The sequence below is a fragment of the Hibiscus syriacus genome, unplaced genomic scaffold (assembly GCF_006381635.1).
Source record: "Hibiscus syriacus cultivar Baekdansim isolate YM2019G1 unplaced genomic scaffold, ASM638163v2 tig00110206_pilon, whole genome shotgun sequence".
Lineage (NCBI taxonomy): Eukaryota > Viridiplantae > Streptophyta > Magnoliopsida > Malvales > Malvaceae > Hibiscus > Hibiscus syriacus.
Genome location: NW_024062627.1, coordinates 1,747,723 through 1,772,053, shown reverse-complemented (window position 1 = coordinate 1,772,053; position 24,331 = coordinate 1,747,723). Strand labels below are relative to the sequence as shown.

At 31.2% G+C, this 24,331-nt stretch overlaps 3 protein-coding genes and 2 pseudogenes across 3 annotated transcripts; 3 read left to right on the top strand and 2 right to left on the bottom strand.

Moving 5' to 3' along the window:
* Positions 1-1,055: 1,055 nt before the first annotated feature.
* On the top strand, positions 1,056-3,663 carry LOC120219489 (scarecrow-like protein 21). Its single transcript, XM_039216309.1, has 2 exons — positions 1,056-1,210; positions 1,773-3,663. Exon 2 carries the CDS (start codon positions 1,910-1,912, stop codon positions 3,653-3,655), a length of 1,746 nt encoding a protein of 581 aa, XP_039072240.1. The 5' UTR covers positions 1,056-1,210; positions 1,773-1,909; the 3' UTR covers positions 3,656-3,663.
* Positions 3,664-9,731: 6,068 nt separating this feature from the next.
* Positions 9,732-12,141, top strand: LOC120219488 ((+)-delta-cadinene synthase isozyme XC14). Its single transcript, XM_039216308.1, has 7 exons — positions 9,732-9,870; positions 9,963-10,227; positions 10,302-10,674; positions 10,818-11,034; positions 11,123-11,263; positions 11,355-11,603; positions 11,751-12,141. Exons 1-7 carry the CDS (start codon positions 9,736-9,738, stop codon positions 12,042-12,044), a joined length of 1,674 nt encoding a protein of 557 aa, XP_039072239.1. The 5' UTR covers positions 9,732-9,735; the 3' UTR covers positions 12,045-12,141.
* A 2,820-nt stretch (positions 12,142-14,961) lies between these two features.
* LOC120219487 lies at positions 14,962-17,470 on the top strand (annotated as a pseudogene).
* A 671-nt stretch (positions 17,471-18,141) lies between these two features.
* Positions 18,142-18,492, bottom strand: LOC120219266. Its single transcript, XM_039216098.1, has one exon. It carries the CDS (start codon positions 18,490-18,492, stop codon positions 18,142-18,144), a length of 351 nt encoding a protein of 116 aa, XP_039072029.1.
* A 4,361-nt stretch (positions 18,493-22,853) lies between these two features.
* LOC120219265 lies at positions 22,854-23,550 on the bottom strand (annotated as a pseudogene).
* Positions 23,551-24,331: the final 781 nt, after the last annotated feature.

Below are 24,331 nucleotides of genomic sequence, written 5' to 3'. Positions count from 1 at the left end.
GAAGGAAAATTTAAATTTTATTATTACCTTAATTGTTAGACTTGATCCAAAACACTCGCAAAAATGGTGTTGGTAGATTGTTTGACTTCATCCATATCACTCAATTGGACCCCACAACTTGCTGACATGGCATGCTGAGAGATACTTCCCTATTTTTCGTCACGAGTGGCGTAAGAATTTTTTAATTCATTTCGTTTGTTACAATTGTTTTAAATTTAGTAGGCGAGGACAGCGAAATAATTACACAATTACCACGTGATTAAAATATATTTTTTAATTTGATTAATAATGTTACTTTCGGTAAATTATTTATTTGGTACCTCATATATAATTTTTCTGTTTTTGTAATTTAATTATTTTTTTAATAAAGTTGTATCTAACACAAATATTCGTCACTGATAATAACGTGGGGTTTAACACAAACATTTAAGATGATTGTAATTGATAAATTTTGAACTAAATTGTTATAATAAAACTTAGATTGAAACTGTTATTATATTAGGACACATTGTTATTTATGTTAACTTTTTAATAAAAAGAAATAAAAATAAGATGTAACTAAATACTTTTTTATTAAAAAAAATTGAATATAAAAATAAAAATAATAAAATAAATGGGGTATCAAATAAATAATTTATCCTGTTAATTTTAACCAATGAAAAATAAATTATTTATAGTTTTTTTAAATACCATTTTGATTTCGATTCAGTTGAATCTTATCCATAAGAGTATAATTATTTTCTTAAATAAAAAACGAAATAAAGGAAAAGAAAAGGAGATTGCCGACTCATTGAATATGAATGCGCAATGGATGACGGAGTTTATTTCACACTGTCCAGAGAGGCGCGTGGGAGCAGTGTTTTCTCTTACCACTCATTAAAAAAAAGGAAATATCGAAGATTGCTGTAGAAACGTGTGCTCACCATGGTCGGCGGCCGTTAGTTTTTCAACGCCGTTAGTAGTCGCGGTGCAAACTCTACCTTCCATTACATTTTAAAAACGTATACCGTTAAAATCTTTCCGTTACATTCTCCTTTCTTTGCATCTATAAATGTTAGACTTCATTGCTTCCTTTGTTTTTCGATTTCAAACTTTGAAAAAAGAGAAAAAGTCCAAGTTTTTCAAGTGGAAGAATAATAAAATTTCGTTTTTTACTTGGTTTTGAGCTTTGGGTTTTGATTTTTGGTTCTTAAGAAACAAGAATTTCCAGGTAACCTTCCTAGTTTTACTGTTAATTGACTCTCTGTGTTCTTTTTTCAAGGTGTTTCTTTTTGTGTTCTTTGGTGATTCTTTATCTTTTATTTCAGTTTCATGCCTAGTTTTCACGGAAATGAGAACATTACCTGAGTTTTCCATTTCGAGCTAAAGTTGTAAAATAAAATGGATAATTTAAGTTTAATGGAAGCTTTGTTTCGACATTGTTCATCAAGCTGAATTCTAATGTGCATACTCCTATGAACCTACTAGATTACCGATTTGCTGTTTATGAGCTGTTTTGCATTTTATATTAATAATCTCTCTTCACCTCTAAAATTTTATTATAAGTTCGTCTCTAAAAAATTATAATTTTATCCCAACATAAAATTCTAAGTCAGGTCTGTTCCCAGTATCTATGTTATTCTCAGTGGCACGGTCTTGCATTGACTAATGTACTGTTCACTGAAGCTAGACTATGAACATGGCTTTAGCTCTTTGATTTAGATTTCGGTTTTGGTGGCAACTGCTAAATGTGAATACATAGAACTTAGGTGGTTTTTGCTTTGCTTTTGCAGGTGGAATTTGTTTTCCTGAAGAGCTAAATTTGATTCTGGTGTTGAAGTTTATTGTGTCATTTTGAAAAAGTTTTGTGCAAACTCATTGCAGATAAATATTCTTTCCCCCCGAAATCTTGTTATCACAGTGGAAGCTGATGCAAACTCATTGCATGGACTCGCGCCTCTGTAGATACGGTGTGGTTGCCGCTGGCTTATCCTACCCAACCTCTTATTCATCTGTTCCTTCGGTACCTAATATGTTGATTATTTCTTCGAAATCCGACATAGGAAACTCATCACCGGTCTCATTCTTTTCAACTAAACTTGATACCAACACAGCGTTGAGTGACAGCCAGGAGCAGTATAACTCCACAGATAATCTCTCCGGATGTGCTTCTTGTAACTCTTCGCTTGAATCTAACTCTTATTTCCATCAATCGAGTCCCTCTCCAAACTGCAAGCATGAAAACTTACCGGTCTGTTCTGGTGGAACTTCTTATATACAAGATGCGAATTCTAGCCACGAAATAACATATGCTTTACAGGAGCTAGAGACTGCACTTATGACACCCGATGAGGCCGATGAAGTAACCAATAGAACGCAGACAACAGGCCAGCAATCTAGGGCATCAGGTCCAGAGTGCCAAGGATCTTTTGTGTGTCAACCTTGGACATCCTTTGTTTCAAAGCATAGGCTATTAACGGAAGCTGCTCCTGTTGAAAAACTTCTGAAAGCAATAGAGGATATGCCTTTCCAGAGTAGTTCACCGGGGAATCTAAAGCAGTTGTTGATTGCGTGTGCTAAGGCTCTCTACGAGAACAATATTGATGAGTTCAATATGTTGATTGCGAAGGCCAGGGCTTCCGTGTCTATCTATGGAGAGCCAATTCAGCGACTTGGTGCTTACATGGTGGAAGGGTTGGTTGCAAGGAAGGAGGCATCGGGGTCTAACATATATCGAGCCCTTCGTTGCAAAGAACCTGAAGGCAAGGAATTGCTCTCGTACATGCATATCCTCTATGAAATTTGTCCGTACTTGAAGTTCGGCTACATGGCTGCCAATGGGGCCATTGCTGAAGCATGCAGAACTGAAGATCGGATCCACATAATCGATTTCCAGATTGCTCAGGGAACACAATGGATGACCCTCTTGCAAGCTCTTGCAGCCAGACCCGGTGGAGCTCCATATGTACGGATTACAGGAATCGATGATCCCATTTCTAAATATGCTCGTGGTGGTGGATTGGAAGCGGTTGAAAGACGTGTAATGGCACTAGCAGAGAAGTTCAATATTCCAGTTGAGTTTCATGGGATGCCTGTTTTTGCACCGGATATCACAAGGGACATGCTCGATGTCAGGCCCGGGGAGGCTCTCGCTGTCAACTTCCCGCTGCAGCTACACCACACACCCGACGAGAGCGTTGATGTGAACAATCCTAGGGACAGAATTCTCCGAATGGTAAAGTTGCTTTCACCCAAGGTTATCACCTTGGTTGAGCAAGAAGCAAACACGAACACGGCCCCTTTCCTCCCCAGGTTCATCGAGACTCTGGAGTACTACTCGGCAATGTTTGAGTCCATAGACGTGACACTGCCGAGGCACAGAAAGGAAAGAATTAATGTCGAGCAGCACTGCCTTGCCCGGGATATCGTGAACATCATTGCCTGCGAGGGAAAGGAGAGGGTCGAACGCCATGAGCTGTTTGGCAAGTGGAAGTCTAGGCTAACAATGGCCGGTTTCCGACCATACCCTTTAAGCTCTTATGTGAATTCAGTGATAAGAGGCCTGCTAAAGTGTTACTCCAAACATTACACGTTGACGGCTAAAGATGGTGCAATGTTGTTGGGGTGGAAGCACCGGAACCTTGCATCAGCTTCTGCTTGGCGCTGTGATAGTTGAAATTCATACAAAGGTAGTAACAGTTTTATAGTCGAATCGGGATGTCTGGTCGACCAGGTTGATTTCAAGCTCCGGTTGAAACCGACTAGTTTATTATTGATGGATGATGAAACTTTCTTATTCCATCAGGCAATCACCATTGTTTGTTTCCTTTTTTGAATCATTTTTTGGGGTTATTCTATAGGATTTGATGTACCATTTGATGCTGAATGTATAAGAATACAAAAGGATTCATTCTTTATAGTAATACCAAATTTGATGTACGTAGCACAACATGGTCATAAATCAACGTTTTTTAAAATAATCCGATTGATTGATTAATTAATCTAAACTTCAATATCATGAATACACGTCATAGAAAACGACCATTCTACCATAATTTATTCCCGTTATAACACTAAATCATTGACTTTAAGTTTGGCCCAAAAATTCCAAATTAAAACGTCCGTAGGATTGGGATAAGCTTAATTGGGTTGAATTGAATATGCTTAATATGTTGTTTAACGAAACAAAACTCAATTCGAAAAATAGATCCTTTCAAGGACTCAACTCGAAAAAGTTTGATTCAAATTGACTTCAAATTTTAGTTTCATAAACTGGACTTAGAGAAAAATATTTTTCGGCAACTACTATCTGGAGAATTTTTTTCCCACCTCCTCCAAGCATGATGCAGTTCTCATTTATATATTTTGACCCTTTGTCCCTTTAAAGATTAAAAAAAAAAAGTAACTATGGTAAATTTTCATTTTGTCCTTTGAAATGATAGAATATTAGTTTAAACCCCTTAAAAGCCATATAATAATAAACTAAAATAATAATAAAACTATATTATGACCTTTAAAATTTTATAATTTTATCCTGCCCCTAAATTTATTTGGGCTTCGCCCATGATTATAGTTTTAGTACATTGGATGAATTAATTATAATTATAATTGTAACTTGAGACCCCACGACCTTAAGCTTAAGAACCTTGTGTTCTACCAACTGAGTTGGATGGAGAGTATTTCATAATTCGGATGTCTCCTACGGAAACTGTTCTCAACCTGGTGTTGGGGGCAGTCTACTATCTTACCTCCCCTTACCCCATACATATGAGAAAAAAGGGAAAGTCATTTTTATTATTGTAACTTGAAAAAGTTACCTCTTCTAAATATGGATTAAATTACTTTTTTTTCATAATTGAGTAATTATTTTAGTCTTGAAGGACCTGCCGAATAATTTGATTAAATAAATTTACCTAGTTTTCTATTTTTTTCAACAGTCAACAGTTTCTCAGTCAAGCACGTGGATAACTATTTTCACCAACCAAAAAATATATTATTAAAAATAGCGTAAATCTTAGATTTCTATTTAATATATATGTACGAATCAATTGACCTTAGCAGTTAAAGAATTATTGTTATTTTTTTGAGATTTTAGATTAGAACACTGTACATACATAAATATGAGCATTCATTATCAAATAATTGAAAATATTTAAACCAATAATATCTTATTCCCTCTAGATTTATCAATATATATATATATTTATAAACATAAATATTATATTAATATGCATGCGTGCCTGAGTCCAACTATTCTTTTATTTTAACGTTTTGTGGCCAAGTATTGAAATTTTAGCGGCTTGGCGGCTACGCCAGAGAAAAAAAGAGAGAGGTTAAAATCATATAAAAAATAATAATCAACCGAATTTATAATTTTATATACTCACACACCATGTTTGAAAAGTGAATTGAAAATTAAATTTATGGTAAATTATATTAGAGACTATTAAATTATTTTTAATTATTAAAAATTTAAAAAATATGATACTTAAATTTAAAAATTATTATATTATAATTATTAAATTCTATCGAATTATTACAAAATATTAATTAAATTTTATCAAATTAGTATAAAATAATCATTATATTTTATTAAATTATATTAAATTATCATACTTATTATGATAGCGTAGAAATCATTTTATACCGATTTGATATATTTAACTACTTTGATTTTTAAAAGTTCTCCCTTTATTTGATTATTGGGACTTTGAAAATAATTTTTTTAAAGTCGCCACTCTTTTTTCTAATATGAAAATTTCTAAAATATATATAATGAAGATTTAATTGTACATAGCATATTTATTTATTTATTTATACATGTATTACATTTTATCTCCACTTTTAATTTTCTGACTGCCGGAGGTCTTCCACGAAAGCTGCTCTCAAACTGGCGTTGGGGGCAATCTACTACCTTATCTCCCCTTACCCCATTACATTTAGGAATATGATTTTGTTGTTGTTGTATTTAATTGTACATAGCGTGCCAAATAAGTTGATTTGGTACTACTAAAAATTCAATATTTGATTATTTAATGTTAAATAAGTTTGTTGTTAACTAATTTTAAAACCTATCGTTGGAGGTAAAATAATGAATATTAAACTCTTGATCAGTATGGATGCCATTAGTAAAATAATGCATGAACAATAAAGCATTTTAAAAGATGATATTATTTCAATTGACAACTTCAATTATAAATAGACGCCATTAGAGAAATTTGCTTAATTTACCCTTGAATATTTTTGTAGTATAATAATTTTTTAGTGACGGGTTTAAAATATACATTTCTAGTAGGAATGACAACGGGTCGGGTTCGGGGCGGGTTTTGCTCGCCCCGTCTCCGAACCCGAAATGAATCCCCGTCCCCGACTCCGACCCGATCCCCGACGGGTTTTTTATCGGGGCGCCCCGTCGGAGATTTTTTTGCCCCGAACCCGACCTGAACCCGAACCCAAACCCGAAAATATTTTATATATAATTAATATAAAATATATAAAATATTATATATATAATTAATATATAAAATATAAAATATTATATATATATATATATATATATATAATCGGGGCGGGGCGGGGATACCTTGTCCCGAACCCGACCCGACCCGAAAAATCCCCAAACCGAACCCGACCCGATATCATTCAACCCGACCCGACCCGACCCGAACTTAACCAGGTTTTGAATTTCCCTGTCGAGTTCAGGTCATACTGCCATCCCTAATTTCTAGCATTGACTGAACTGCAACTATGGAATTCACAATCCAATTTGTTAAATTCATAGTGTAAACATTATTATTCAGAGCCATCGGCAGTGTTTCTTTTAATGGTTTCTTTTTTATTTTATTTAAAAAAAAGGTTGTTTTGAACTCTTTTTTTCCTCCGACGAATTCGGTTGGAATTTCGTAGCTATAAACTGTGAAGTTCGTCACTAAATTTGACTAATTTGTAATTTATGACGATTCAAAGGACTTTTTGACACTCTTTTAAGTCCAGGAGAGTCTCTCCAGATATTTTATATGTCAATATATCATATAATCTTTTTTCTCGAAATTCGGCGTGCCTTCCTTTTCAAAAGTAGATGAAAAACAAGTTAAAAGTTTATTAAAATCTATCGGGAGGTTATGAATTCGAGCATTCGTATTTATGGATAAGAGTGTATTCGGTTCGTTTTGACTCGTTTTTTCAATAAAATATGAACTGAACCGCACTTTGCGGGTTTTTAAAAATTGAAACCGAAACCAAATAGCATAAAAATCACGATTTTCGGTTGGTTCGATTTAGTTTTGCGCTATCGAATGTTTACTATTTTTCAAACTCAACATCCAAATAAAGCAAATAAAAAATTTAAATCGAGTACAAATATATAAATTTAAATTTATAAAAAAGTATTATTAGTTTTGAGATTTATTTCGGTTTGATTTGGAACAAACGATTTCTATATAGAAAAATCAAACTCGAACCAAATTGTATAATTATATTTTTAAACTGAATCGAATCTGAACTGTAAAATGAAAAACTCGAACTGAATCAAACCACATGGTTCAATTTGGATCGATTTTTCAATTTTTCTGGTTTCATTTTCAGTCCTATTTATAGGGTGTGTGCATATTGTCAATTGATTAAAAAAAATCGTAACAAATATTACCTTATAATCATTCCAAACTATTCAAATTTTTTTATTAAAAGTTCTTGTATTATATTTATAAATTGATTTTATTTTTAAGGTAAACTACACATTTATTATTTAAATTATTACTTTTATTTCATTTTGGTACTCAAACTTTATTTTTTAAACAAACCATACATAATATTTAGTTTAAGTTTCAATTTGGTATCTTTCTGTTAAAAGATCAACAGAATACTGGCGTGGCATTTTTTTAATTTTTTCAATGATGACATGGTATTACCTTATGGTGATACGTCAATATTATCATTAAGATTTTAACGATAAATACCAAATTGAAACCTAAATTAAACGTTAGGTGTGGTTTTGAAAAAAAAAATCAAATTTTCGTACTAAAACAAAATAAAAGTAATAGCTTAGGTGGTAAACATACATATTAACCTATATTTTATTATAACAACAATAACAAAGATTGCAGATTAGCTTGGACGTGAAGCCTAATGTGTTTTGATTATTTTTTTAAAATTGATGAGTAATAATCTTTCAACATTTGGCTAAGATACATAATTCCGTTGTCAACTTGGACATGTAAGTGCAAGCATGGAGTCCAAAATTTGGCATGACATCACCAAATACGACCATCCTATTATATTTTTAATAATCAATTCGGTTTTGTTAGCATTGTAGGATAATTCATTCTTAATCAGAAATATATTTATTCATTCATTCTATCTAAACAAACATGATTTTTGCACGAATTCAGTTATTTCAATGGTAAAAGAATTGTTGTTATTCATTGAGATTTCGGGTTCGAGCACCGATAATGGCAGTGGTACGAGCGTTTCAAATGGTTGAAAGTTCTTTGAACATATACTACCCTATACTTACTTCAAATTAATTAAAAAAAACATGATTTTTAAACATACAATTTTCAAGTAAATTTTATCATTAAAAACATGTAATTTTCTATAATAAAAAATAAAATCAATTTATTTCAATAATCCAAGTAAAATACCTTGCATGACTTTCATCATCAAGTATCTATATAGAAGTCATCTTAAGCTGTTATTATCATATAATTACTTTTAATTTGTATTGAAATTGAGAGATAAATATTGAAGTTATAAATGAATTTTGATCAGACGTACACTGCAATAATTAAATTTTAATTTAGTGTAATTATACTTAAATTATAGAACATTTCAGTTTTGGTTAAAAATATTTTAATTCTCTTCTTTTAAAATGATACCCAATTAATGAAGTTAATAAAAACATTTTAAAAGGATATAACTATATAATTAATTTTTTTTTTGATAAAATACATAAATGGTTCTCCGATTATAGGACATTGCTTTGTTGAGTCTTTTAACTATTGAAAGTTACAAAATGATTCTCTGACTATAAGGTGTTATTTTGTTGATTAAAAGTTGCAAAATGATCATCTGACTAATTATATATTCCAAACTCATCATTTTTCATTAAAAAATTGACGACAGTCCGAGATAGATGTTAAACAGCTGTCTGGATATGATAAAATTTGATCTTACAATCTCAAACGAATATACAAAAGAAACGATTATGGAATCAAATTTTATCATATCTCTATCAACATATTAATATTTAACCCAAACGACCGTTAACATTTTTTTTAAAATGACGAATTTAAAATATATAAATAGTCAAATAATCATTTTATAACTTTTAATCAATAAAGCAACACGACTTTGAAGATAAAAGAAACAAACAAGAGAAGCAACACGAGAAAAGGAAGCAAAATGATTACCCTTCAATGAATTATGCTTAAAATTTTAAAGATCAATTGATGATATTTACTTTGTATTACATTTCCAAACGTTATCTAATAATATTTTAAAGGCATCAACTTTGAAGATAAAGAAACAAACAAGAGAAGAATCAACACATGACTTTTCAATCTATTGGCAATTACCAATGTACCCCTGTATATTTTATTCAATAATTTTCTTGAATTTCACTCGTCTTTATTGACTTAAAAGCAGCCATTTTTAACCTATAAATACATGCAACAGTTACACTCTTAACCTCACACAATCTTTGCTAAATTTCGAGAGTTGACAAAAAAAAAAGCATATTAACCTTTGATCACCATTGAAATGGCTTCACAAGTTTCTCAAATTCCTTCTTCATCACCACTTACTGCCACTCCCTCTGGTAAGGATGAAATTCGTCCCAAGGCCGACTTTCAGCCTAGCATCTGGGGTGATCTCTTCCTCAATTATCCTGACCAGGTATATATATACCTGTATATATAATGCTATTATATTATTGTTTAATTATTTTACTGATTTTCACACGAAGGAATTTCCATTGTTTCGAGCAGGAAATCGATGCTCAAACTAAACATCGACATGAAGAGTTGAAAGAAGTAGTGAGGAAGACGATTGTGGCACCGATGGCCAATTCTAGCCAAAAGTTAACCTTCATCGATGCAGTCCAAAGATTGGGTGTGAGTTACCATTTCACCAAGGAGATCGAAGACGAACTAGAGAACATCCATCGTGACAACAACGTTGTCGAGAACGATCTCTACACTTCTTCTCTTCAATTCCGATTACTTCGAGAGCATGGATTCAACGTTTCATGCGGTAAATATTGAAACAACAACAGTGTTTTTAAATATATCACGATTAAAGAAATAACATGGGATGTATGATTGCAGATGTATTCAACAAGTTTAAAGATGAGCAAGGGAATTTCAAGTCATCCGTGACGAGCGATATTCGAGGATTATTGGAGCTTTACGAAGCTTCGTATTTGAGGGTTCATGGGGAAGATATATTGGACGAAGCAATTTCTTTCACCACCAACTATTTAAAACTTGCAGTAGCGGCTATAGACTATCCTTTGTCGGAACAAGTTTCTCACGCCTTGAAACAATCAATCCGAAGAGGGTTGCCGAGGGTTGAGGCGAGGCACTATCTTTCAGTATACCAAGAGATTGAATCCCATAACAAGGCTTTGTTGGAGTTTGCAAAGATTGATTTCAACATGTTACAACTTTTGCACAGGCAAGAGCTATGTGAGATTTCTAGGTAAGTTTCTTTTTAATCTTTTTCACTCATTTGTTTTATTTTTTTCATACCATAAAGGAAGCACCGGCCTTTAAAATAGGTTGAAAGAATTAAAATTTCAAGATTTAACTAATTAAGGTTTTTGCATGGTATAATTGTTGTAGGTGGTGGAAGGATTTAGACTTTCAAAGACAGCTACCATATGCAAGGGATAGAGTTGTTGAAGGCTACTTTTGGATTATGGGAGTGTACTTTGAACCCCAATACTCACTTGGTAGAAAAATGTTAACGAAAGTCATAGCAATGGCATCTATTGTAGATGACACTTATGACTCATATGCAACTTTTGATGAGCTCGTTCCCTATACAAATGCAATTGAGAGAGGTTTGATTTCTTTAGTTGTGAATCAACTTCCAGTTACATGTATGTTATGAGAAATAATCAAATATAACATTGAAATTGGATTTCAGGTGGGATATCAAATGTATAGATGAACTCCCAGAATACATGAAAGTAAGCTACAAGGCACTGTTAGATGTTTACGAAGAAATGGAACAACTGATGGCTGAAAATGGGAGACAATACCGTGTTGAATATGCGAGAAACTCGGTATGTACTTTGTCAAACATATATCTTACACAACAAAGATCTGAGTGAATCTCGGACTCAAATAACATTTGTTGCGGTTATGCTGCCTCAGATGATACGACTTGCCCAAGCATACCTTGTGGAGGCCAAATGGACTCTTCAAAACTACAAACCATCATTCGAGGAGTTTAAGGCTAATGCATTGCCAACATGTGGTTATGCCATGCTTGCTATAACGGCTTTCGTTGGCATGGGAGATATTGTGACCCCAGATACCTTCAAATGGGCAGCCAATGACCCTAAGATCATCCAGGCATCCACAATTATCTGCAGGTTCATGGATGATGTTGCTGAACACAAGGTACAATAATTTACTTATATGATCAGAAGAAATCAAACTCTAATAATCTAATGTCTTCCTAACAATATTAAACAACAGTTTTTATCCATATTTGAAAGAAAATTTATTTAATCCATACAACTAATTTCTATATTTCTCCGGGTGCAGTTCAAGCACAGGAGAGAGGATGATTGCTCGGCAATTGAGTGTTACATGGAAGAATACGGAGTAACAGCACAAGAGGCATATGATGTATTTAACAAGCACGTGGAGAGTTCATGGAAGGATGTTAATCAACAGTTTTTGAAACCAACAGAAATGCCGACGGAGGTTTTGAATCGTAGTTTGAACCTTGCAAGGGTGATGGATGTGCTCTACAGGGAAGGCGATGGCTACACATTTGTTGGGAAAGCAGCAAAGGGTGGAATCATTTCATTGCTTATTGAGCCAATCCCACTTTGAAATGATAATTTCCCTCTTCAAGTGTGTTACTTAAGGACTAATTATTAAGTTTTTATTAATAATGTTTTATAAATATAAACCCATGAAATGATATATTTATGAGAAGATGCTTCTGTTCACCTTCCTAAGAGCTTCTTAGTGCGTTGCTCCTTTTATTTCTCTTGTGAGCTGTTGTTAGATAATTACTAGTATTCAAAATAAACACTTTAGTAATAACTAAATGTATAAATCGTAAGAAATAAAATAAGTTTCTTTACCGTTACTACCTTAAAAAATAAATATCGTCTCCCAAAATTGACACAATACTTTTGAATCCATACATCATAAAAAAGATAAAATTCAATAAAATGATATAGTTGCTTAAGTACTAGTATTTATTAGATTTGATTTAACATGTAACAAAATAAGTGTTTCTTTTCTTAACAAATGAAACTTGAACTAGTTCAATGAAGGATATCAACTTTGGTATTGAAAAACGTTATCCCATTCATTCCAATTTTGAGGGCTCAAAACATCAGAATAGAATGAAATCGATCGAAATTACAGCAACAAATGTGTATCAGGGGCATCCAAACTCCATCACTCATACTGCTTAGCAAACTTGGCCAGTAAAATGAATATTAGTCACAGCACGAGCGAGAGAGGGCAGTTAATGAATGTACTTGTGATGATGGAAGGTGCAGAGTGAAAAATCTAATTTAAATCCTTCGCATGATATATATATATATATATATATATATATATAACCGCATAGACAACTGCGTCTAACCTAAAATTTGTTCACTTAACTGTCGAGGTCCTTCGCAACATCTTTAGTGTAGAGATATTAGCTTACATTTATTTTATAAAAACTACGCATTGAGAGCCATCCGCCGAACATATGTGTGGGCTTGGAAATAACTCTGCTAAAATAGAAAATCACATTTATGAGGCGTTACCACGCTCTTTATAAGTCTCAGCTTAAATCACTTTAGGACTCTTCTTCGATTAAAAGGGAACAAGTGTTTCATCTCCTTCGGATCACCTCTACTATTCAAGAACCCTCTGACTTCCGAAGTTCCACATCCACCGGACAGTTACAAGCCTTTGACTTGTTCGTTGAATTCTAGTGCGAGTTATTGTAGATGGTACTTTCCGTATACCCATCATTCTGTCCGACAAGTGGCAATCGACTGAGAGAAGGACCAATATGATATTTCTAAAAGTTTAAGATCAATTGATGATATTCAATTAAAATATCTACTTTGTTATACACTTCTAAACGTTATCTACTAATATTATTTTGTAGGCGTCAACATTGAAAAAAATAGAAGAAAGAAAATTAAGTTCGCTATACTAAGTACGACTACAAAAGTAACATGACAAGCATCTCACTACTAATTAAATTTTTAATATATTTATATAAAGATCTTTGGTGGGAGATTCATTTATTAAAGTTAGAAGGTGTACAATATAAGTCGATTCGAATTAATCAAAATAAAATCTTGAAAACTGAAAAAACAACCAAAAGAAAAATATAATATAATAAAATTACCAAAAAAAAAAGTTTATGAAACTATAATAGATTAAATCATATTAATCAATTATTTAAAAAAAAATTAAAGTGTACAAACTAAGTACTTATAAACAAAATAGATCATTCGATGAAAATGTTAAAGATTTAATATATTAACTTCAAAAATTATAGACATAAATATTAATCAATCGCAACATATCTTTAGCGATTGAAAATGTCTATCAATAAAAAAAACTAATCAAAATATTCAAAGAAATGTTAATTAACAAAATAACTAAATAAGCGCCAGTTGAAGAGACGACATCAAATCAAATCTTGAGAAAAAAGAAAATATAATATAATAATAGATAAAAACATGCTATAAAATAAGAAAAATTCACCCATTGCGTTCGTATGAAAAATAATGCATATGTATTATAGACTCAACTACTAAAATTCAAGATCTCTAAATATAATAATATTCTTTTTTTATCATTAAAATCACTTGAGAAATTAAGACTAATGTTAGTTTTAATAATAAAAGATAATATAAGAAAATGGTACGATGGAAAAAGCAAAATAAATTATAGTATTAAAAATACTAATATACAATATAGTAGTTTAAAAAATGCTGGCCACCTGGAAAAAATGCTGGCCAAGAGCATGCCACGTGACAAGAATACATTAACTACTACTCATGCCCCCAAACATTTCTACATCAATCATTTTCATCTTTAAATTTCAATACATATTCATTGATGAAAATTCGATCCTTATTAGTTGATTGTAAGAATCAGCAGCTCGTCTGATTCTTTAAATACCCAAAAATAGAAAAATCATATTAATTAATTATTATTTTTATGATTTATTTAATATCAAAATAACAATTAACAACTCCATCTGATGAAAATTTCAATCCTTATTAGTTGACTGAAAGAATTAGCAGCCCACCTGATTCTTTACATGCCCGAAAATAGAAAAATCATATTAATTAATTACTATTTTCATGATTTATTTTATATCAAAATAACTATTAACAGCTCATCTGATGAAAATTTCAGTCCTTATTAGTTTTTTGAAAGAATTAGCAGCTCATGATTCTTTACATACCCAAAAATAGAAAATTCTTATTAATTAATTACTTTTTATGATTTATTTAAAATAAAAAATTAACATTTAGTATATAGTTGAATTAAATAATTTAGTTCAGTCGTTCAATCCAATGAACCAGTGACTAAAAATTTACATCAACTTGACTTTCAACCTTGCTAATAATATTATAGAGGCATCAACTTTGAAGAAAAAAAGGTACAAACAAAAGAGGACTCAACGCATGACTTTTCAATCTATTTACAATTTATCCTTCATTGGACCCTACATTTTTCTTGAATTTAACTATAAATACATGCAACAATTGCACTCTTAACCTCACACAATCTTTGCTAAATTTCGAGAGTTAACCAAAAAAGGAAGCAAATTAAGCTTTGAAATCCATCGAAATGGCTTCACAAGTTTCTCAAATTCCTTCTTCATCACCACTTACTGCCACTCCCTCTGGTAAGGATGAAATTCGTCCCAAGGCCGACTTTCAGCCAAGCATATGGGGTGATCTCTTCCTCAATTGTCCTGACCAGGTATATATATATACATGTATATATAATGCTATTATATTATTTGTTTAGTTATTTTTTTGATTTTAATCTAAAGAAATTTTCATTGTTTCGAGCAGGAAATCGATGCTCAAACTAAACATAGACATGAAGTGTTGAAAGAAGTAGTGAGAAAGATGATTGTGGCACCAATGGCCAATTCGAGCCAAAAGTTAAACTTCATCGATGCAGTCCAAAGATTGGGTGTGAGTTACCATTTCACCAAGGAGATCGAAGACGAATTACAGAACATCCATCGTGACAACAACGTCGAGAACGGTCTCTACACTACATCTCTTCGATTCCGATTACTTAGAGAGCATGGTTTCGACGTTTCATGCGGTAAATATTGGAACAACAGCATAGGTTTTTTTTTAAAAAAAAAATAAAAAATAACTATTATAGAAATAGCATGGGATGTTTGATAACGATATTGTATTTGGGGTGATTTAATTGCAGAGGTATTCAACAAGTTTACAGATGAGCAAGGGTATTTCAAGTCATCCGTGACTAGCGATATTGAAGGACTGTTGGAACTTTACGAAGCTTCGTATTTGAGGGTTCATGGGGAAGATATATTGGACGAAGCAATTTCTCTCACCACCAACCATTTAAAACTTTCAGTCGCTGCTTTAAACTATCCTTTGTTCGAACAAGTTTCTCATGCTTTAAAACAATCAATCCGAAGAGGATTGCCAAGGGTTGAGGCGAGGCACTTTCTTTCGGTATACAAAGATATTGAATCTCATGACAAGGCTTTGTTGGAGTTTGCAAAGATTGATTTCAACATGTTACAACTTTTGCACAGGAAAGAGCTAAGTGAGATTTGTAGGTAATAAGTTTTGATTTAATCTTTTTCAACATGTTACATCAGTCTCATAACACTGGGAGGATTGCAAATGTTAAGATTTGAACAGTAGATCGATTAAATGAATTAAAATTTGAAGATTTAAATGTACTAATGAGGTTTTTGCATGGTATAATCGTTTTAGGTGGTGGAAGGATTTAGACTTTCAAAGACAGCTACCATATGCAAGGGATAGAGTTGTTGAAGGGTATTTTTGGATTATGGGAGTGTACTTTGAACCCATATACTCACTTGGTAGAAAAATGTTGACAAAAGTCATAGCAATGGCATCTATTGTAGATGACACATATGACTCATATGCAACTTATGATGAGCTCGTTCCCTATACAAATGCAATTGAGAGGTTTGATTTCTTTAGTTGTGAATCAACTTCCAGCATGTATGTTATGAGAAATGATCGAATATAAAATTGAAATTGGATTTCAGGTGGGATATCAAATGTATAGATGAACTCCCAGAATACATGAAAGTAAGCTACAAGGCACTCTTAGAAGTTTACGAAGAAATGGAACAGTTGATGGCTGAAAATGGGAGACAATATCGTGTTGAATATGCGAGAAACTCGGTATGTACTTTGTCAAACATTTATCTTACACAATAGAACAAAGATCTGAGTGAATCTCGGACTCAAATAACATTTTGTTGCGGTTGTGCTGCCTCAGATGATACGACTTGCTCAAGCATACCTTGTGGAGGCCAGATGGACTCTTCAAAACTACAAACCATCATTCGAGGAGTTTAAGGCTAATGCATTGCCAACATGTGGTTATGCCATGCTTGCTATTACGGCTTTCATTGGAATGGGAGATATTGTAACCCCAGATACCTTCAAATGGGCAGCCAATGACCCTAAGATCATCAAAGCTTCCACAATTATCTGCAGGTTCATGGATGACGTTGCTGAACACAAGGTATAACTAATTACTTATATTATATGATTAGAAGAAATTGAACTCTAATTCAATAATCCAATGTCATCATAATGAAATCAAACAATAGTTTTTATTATGGTTTGAAACAAATAAAATGTTTAATCCATATAACTAATTTCTATTTTTTTTCTGGTGCAGTTCAAGCATATAGGAGAGAGGATGATTGTTCGGCAATAGAGTGTTACATGGAAGAATACGGAGTAACAGCACAAGAGGCATATGATGTATTTAACAAGCACGTGGAGAGTTCATGGAAGGATGTGAATCAACAGTTTTTGAAACCAACAGAAATGCCGAAGGAGGTTTTGAATCGTAGTTTAAACCTTGCCAGGGTGATGGATGTCCTTTACAGGGAAGGTGATGGCTACACATTTGTTGGCAAAGCTGCCAAGGGTGGAATCACTTCATTGCTTATTGAGCCAATCCCTCTTTGAAATAATAGTTTTCGCTCTTCGAGAGTGTTACTTAAGGAATAATAATTAAGTGTTTATTAATAGTATTTTATAATATAAACACATGAAATGACATTTCTGGGAAGATGTTTCAGGTTGTAACTCCCCCCGTCCTACTAAAAAAATAAACAATATTATCTAAAATGGCATTTGTTATTATGTCACGGTAAAAAAGAGAGAGACTATTTTAGAAGTAATTTAGTTCTGCTCAATATAATCTATAAATGAATGTCGTCTTTCAAATTTAATACAATGCTTCCTCATCTGTTTCCCCTCGATCCATCCCTAACAAACATGTTGAGAGTTCATGGAAATATATAAATCTAAGAATTTTTTAAACAAAAGGAAATAAAAAATAAAAAAGAAGAAAAAAAAAGATATTGTTTGAGGAAAATATTAACCACCCACAGATATAGGTCAAATTTAGTTTTTGTTCTCTGTAAAATTTATAATAACGTCCATATATTTTAAATTATTTTTTATATTTTTATAAAATCAGTAGTTAGTATAAATCATGTTTATTATTCCCATTAAGATACTGATAGGTCTGTTTTTCTTTAAAATACCCATTTGAATTAATAAAAAATTTAAATTATATTATATTAAAGTATATAAATTAAATATTATATTGAAGAATTCTAAAAGAACCAAAACCATGATTTAACCTAAACCAAATATTATATTTCGAAAGAAAATTTAATTTACCCCATGTCGTCGCTGTGGCTTCGAACGTGAATTTTGGAAAGGGACCCCGACATGCTCTTCCTCTTTACCGCCCTATTCGCCGTTGTTGCCGCTTCCGGCAGCATTTTCTCTCTTTTCTCCGCCATAACAGTATCCTCCGAGATTGCATGCAACGAAGGCTTCCACTCTGGAGTAGTAGAGAATGGTGTCCCTACCTTCACCCTCTTCTTCTTCCTCCTCAGTGCCGCCATTTTTGGAGCCATTAAAGTCCTCGTCTCCTCCCTCCTTGGAGACGCCACCACCTCCTCTGTAGTAGACATTTCAGGGTTTTTAACGCAACATGAAACAAATTCCACAAAAGATTTCATAGCGGCTTGCTATAACTTGTTATTAATATTATTATAAATTAACAAATGAAAAATTGCACTTATATATGTAATTATATATATAATTGTGGGACTAACAATTCAATTATGCACAAAAAGGAACGAGAAAATGAGAGAAGAAAAGAGTAGGATGGGGAAGATTTAGAGTAGAAGCCTTTGGTGTTTCATTGTTTTTCTTTTTAGTGCTTCTTTCTTCTCAAAGTTTCTATGTATGTGGGTCTATTTTCATAGCGTGCGGGAAGTGAAATAGGGATGGATTTGGTTTGGGTAAAGTACACAAACGACCATTAAATTATGCCGAAATGATCTTTTAGTCATTAAAGTTTCGAGAGTTATAAAATGATTATTAAATTTATTGAACTATTATAAAATTATTGATGTAAGTTATACAATAGTGATAAATTTAAAGATCATTTATAACAGTTTAATAAATTCAATGACTATTTCGTAATAAGCTTATAAAATTTAATGACTATTTTTTAACCATTTGAAGTTTAATGACTATTTTATTTTTAAATTTTTAATAACCAGAAATTCATTTCAAATCCTAATTTAGTAACCATTTATATACTTTATTCGTTTGGATTTACATGATAAAAGAGAGAGACCTAGACAGTGTTAAGTTGAGGTAGTTAGATATTTAGGATTCATATTCAAGTTTTATAATATATAATTTATGTATGACTTTTTAATTAACTCTAATTTGAATTGAGGGAGTGAATGTTGAATTAGTTATATGATTTTATGTTGGCAATAATTTGATTCTTTTATGTGTTAATTATAATTATTGATAGATAATTGAAAATTGTACTTTAGGAAAATATAAATAAATTAACAACTAATTAAAGTTTTAATATGATATCACATATACACTGAAAAGTATTTTGAAAACTACTTATTAAAAGGATTATTGTTGAAATGAAATATTTATCATTTAATTGTCATATGAATTTTTCATTTAAGATGTGGGGCTGCCTTGGTTGAGGACTTGGCACTAATACTTATGAGATAGTACACCTTTTGGAATATATTTTTAGTATAGACACGTCTAGCAGGGAAGTTCTACCGTGCGATAGCCTTAATATACGGATAAGGAAAGACGCTATCGGTTTTTTTATTTTTTTTAACAAAATCGGTAAAATATTACTTAAAACATTAATGTTTTTTAATATTTCCGATAAAGTGCCCAATAATAACAAAACCAGTAGAAAAAATAACAAAAATGGTAGCGTTTTATCGGATATGTTAACAAAACCGGTAGGTGAAGATTCAGGATGTTCTTGCACAAAATAATTTAGGTTAGACATTGGAAGGGATCGATAAGATGTCGTCGTCCTTGACACCTAAGGAGAAACAATGTTAAGATCAAAAAGTCTTTTCTCAAATTCGTTTACACTTATCAAATTAAAATTTTTAGGATGTGTTGAAAGAAAAGAAAATTATCTCCTTGTGGGCAAAATTGAAACAATCTTGTTTGAATAAAACACTGATTAACAAGTTGCATCGAAAGCAACATTTATTCACTTAAATTGATAGAAGACTCGTCTCTTGAAGATCACCTAATTATCTTTAAGAAAAACTCTTAAATTTAAAGGTCAGAGAGATGAAATACGACCAAGAAGATTTAAAGTTGATGCTCCCATTTCTCCCCAGCCCCCATTCATCCTTCAAAGATCAGGTCAGTGAAGTATACAATTTCATACACACGTATGATAAGATGAAGTATCTTTAGGTGCATGATATATGTAAATCTCATATAGAAAATATGAAGAATTGCATATGTATATCATATATAGTTATAGAAAGCTGTTTAAATTGAAATCAATTAATACCATAGTATTATAAATATTTATAATTAAATTTAAATAGACACTCGAACAACTCGACTTGAATTTTTTAAAAGATAAAGTTGAAATTATAAAATATGACTCATCAACTCCACTAACTCAATTTTTTAATTCAAATCGATTCAATTTAATTGAATATTCACTCCTAAGAATCATCCCATGCAGGACTGATAGTTGCTTTAACACTCTTAAAATTAAAGAAATAAAATTAATCCCCTTAAAATTTATACAATGATAAAATTATATTTTTATCCTTCAAAAAAATTAATTCAATTTTAATCCCTAAAATAAAATTTCAGGTTTGCCTAACTCAAAACAAATAATTTTAGTTTTTTGAGGTTGGGACCCAAATACAAATTTAGTGTACCTCAGAATCCTCGATGTGTAAATTCTGCTCCAACCAGAGAACACCTAAAAACCCAACCCACTATCATATTTTCTTTATCTATTAATCAAAATGATATTTTCATTATCTATTAATTCAATTCATAATTTCATTTTCTTTTAGCTTTTTAATGAGTACGTTTTTATATAATAGCTATTTAATAGGTTTTTTTATATTTATAAATAAATTTAATTTATTATTATATATTTTTAATCATTTATTTAATTATTAATAGATTCACCTATGCTTAGTTTTATATATTTTAGGATCTTTTGATGGGTGAAAATAGATCGCTGAGATTATCTGTTTGTTTCTTTTCGATGAATATCTTCTCAATTTCAACTATTAATCTCAATCGTTTATTTTCGCTCATACAACGATCATAATAAATATAAGATCCGTTTACCTCATTGTAAACGGATCTTACCTCATTGTAAATACATGAAAATATATTAAAACTACAAAGAAGATTTTCCTATTATCAGTGAGCAAATAATAATCCATTTAAATATTAGTTATAGTAACTTTTAACCGAAAATAAAAATAGTTTTACTTCTATTTAATACTTATTTTTTTAATATTTCCATGTTTTATATCTATTTTTATATTTTAAATAATAATATTTTTTACAAACTAACCGTTGACTTTGATAATTATGTACATAAGGATCTTTACAGGTAAGATATCAGCATCCGATGTCATAAGAAAGTATCACATGGGGGGATAAAAAATTATCATTTCCCACATTAAAATTAATTTATGAATCCAATTTCAGTAACCAAAATTAATAAGATGACCCAAAATTAATAATATGAACCACTTCATCTTTTCGCCCTATTTAATACGGTCAAATTGTAGTTTTGGTCTCTCTATTATGCTCAAATTTTGGGATCTAATCACTTTGCTTTTATTTAGTATAATTTGATTTTTCTACTTTTATAATATCATCACTTAGTCCAATTAATTATTATTGTAAACTTTTACATTTAAATTGACAATTTTTTTTAAAATAGTATTTTTTAGGAGTGTTTTCACTTGAAATATTTAATTATTTAAATTAGCTAGTGATTTATTAAAATAGACAGACTGAATTATATCTAATTAAAGTATAAGAACTAAACCTAAAACTTTAGCATTATAAAGGGATTGAAACCAAAAATTGACCCTAATACAACTGTAGTGAATCTTTAGTGCTCTCCTTTATTTTGGATTACACGATAAAACTATGGTGAGATCAGATCATTTTGGGTTGGACAGATTTTTTTTAAATTCGATTCAGTTTAATTTGATCTTTTGATATTTAATTTTTTTATTTTACTTCGAGAAAATAATTTTATTTTATGTATTCTTAATACTCTTTAATAAAATTTTAATCTTTTATCTAAATATTTATAATATAATTATTTCTTGAGTAAATAACAATAATTAATAATTTTATATTTTAAAATATTTTTACTATTTAAGATGTTAATTAGTAACTATCCAGATATTATGGTTTAATTTGATTTTGTTAACTCACTCTAAAGAAAATAGTTGAAACCTGGAGTTATCTTAAGGTGCATATGAAAGGACAAATAAAATGGGCATATTAAGGGAGGAGCATTCAAAACAGTAGGATATGAACACGCACATAAATTGAAATTTGAGATTAATGGGAATGTCCTACAATGATTAATACCTTCTAACTATAGTACATGATTGGTTGATTTCATTTAGTGACTAATAGGAGTCGAGAACAATGAAAATACAAGTATAACAATGTTTAATGTACCCTACATTTAGGTGCTTGTGGGTCCATTTAATTATTCAACAACATCAACCCAACCCTCCCTTGTAAAATAACGTGAAGATGTGGATGGAAATATTAAAAAAAAAGCATTATTATTATTATTATTATAAATTATAATATTAGCTTAAAATTTAGAAATTCAGGTCACGAATTATCTTAAATAAGGAACTAAAAAAATATTATTCTTCTTAAAGGATCATGACTCGAACAATTATTTTTACAAAGTATATATATATATATATTAAATGGATTAAGAAAATTTCTACTATATTATATAATAATTATCGTATATTATTAAAAAATTACAGAGAGAAATATAGTGGATCTTTGAATGTGATTAGAACATTAGTTTCCATTAATCGCATTTCTTTACAACTCTAAAAATAACCTAAAATTACTTATATTTATTTATAATTTAGAGAAAAAAACCTAATTAATAATCACGTTTTCTGAAGGAAAAAAAGTTGACACAGCATGGAATCTTTATCTCATAGCCTCAAACCCTTTCTGCTTCCTCACTCGATTCTTCAATATTCCTGGAAAAAAACGATATTAGCTCAAAGAATATAACAAAAAATATATAAAATTATATTTTAAAAATAAAACTAATCAACAATGAGGAAGCTATGGATGTACCTTGAAATTTACAGTGAGGAGGCTCTTCAATAGAGACAAAGAGAGTTGTTTATAAGCGACACCAATATCGAACAAGATAAGACCAGACATAGGGTCATCAACGATTATGTCCTTAACAGGCAACCAAAGGAAGAGTTCTTCTTGGCTTAAACCAACCACACCAATTAGGCTGCCGTAACTAAGGTTAGCCCTCACCACACTGTGAACAACACCCTATTCTCGTACTTGGTCAAGCACGGTTTGTCCAGGAAGACCTCGAGGGTTCCGTTGTCGGAGAGTGTGTAGGATTTCACTTCCTTGGGGAGTAATCCTTTCGGTAAGCCTCTCGAGACGAGCAGATCGTGGATCGAAGGCGGCGAAGAAGACGATGACGAGAAAGGAAATGGTGAGATGAAGGAGAAGATTGTGAGGAAATGGAAGAGTTTTATGGGGTATTTTTTGTGGTGTTGAAATATGCCATGGATGATGTTGTTTCAATGCATAGAAACGTATGAAAAATGAGATTAAAATGAAAATGAAAGGTTTAGAGGAGAATAAGTCTTTACAAAGAAAAATAATTGAAATAGTGTTCTCAAAAGGTTTAGAAAAATAGGAAATTTTTCTTTCGTCCTCGCCTAGGGGCCCAATTTACAAATTTAAAATAGTGTTTTTTAATAATTTATATTAAAGCTTTACATCTTTTTAATGAAAATAGTGTTTTTTAATGAAAATAGTGTTTTACATTGAGTGTAAAACTTTTAGTTTTACACCTTTTAAGGTCGTTAGATGAGAAAAAATCAAATGTTAAGATTAATTACTTATTTTTTTCATTAAATATCTTCACATTTCATATTGTTAATCTCAACCTTCGATTTCCCCTCATCCAAACCATTATAAAAGGTGTAAAACTTTTGTAATTGGATCGCCCCTTTATATAAAATTATTTTTTCTTTAATTTTTCATATATAATTAAAATTTTATTATATTATGAATTTAAAGGATAATATTTAATCAAATTCAAATATTACATTGTACAAAAATTATTAAATATGCATTTTTTTTTGAAAAATTATTAAATATGCATATTATTTTTTTATGAAAAAAAACATCATTAATCATTTGTGGTAAGCTTTTAATATGGCGATCCATTGAGTATGATTCAATGCTAAATTATTTGCATTATGT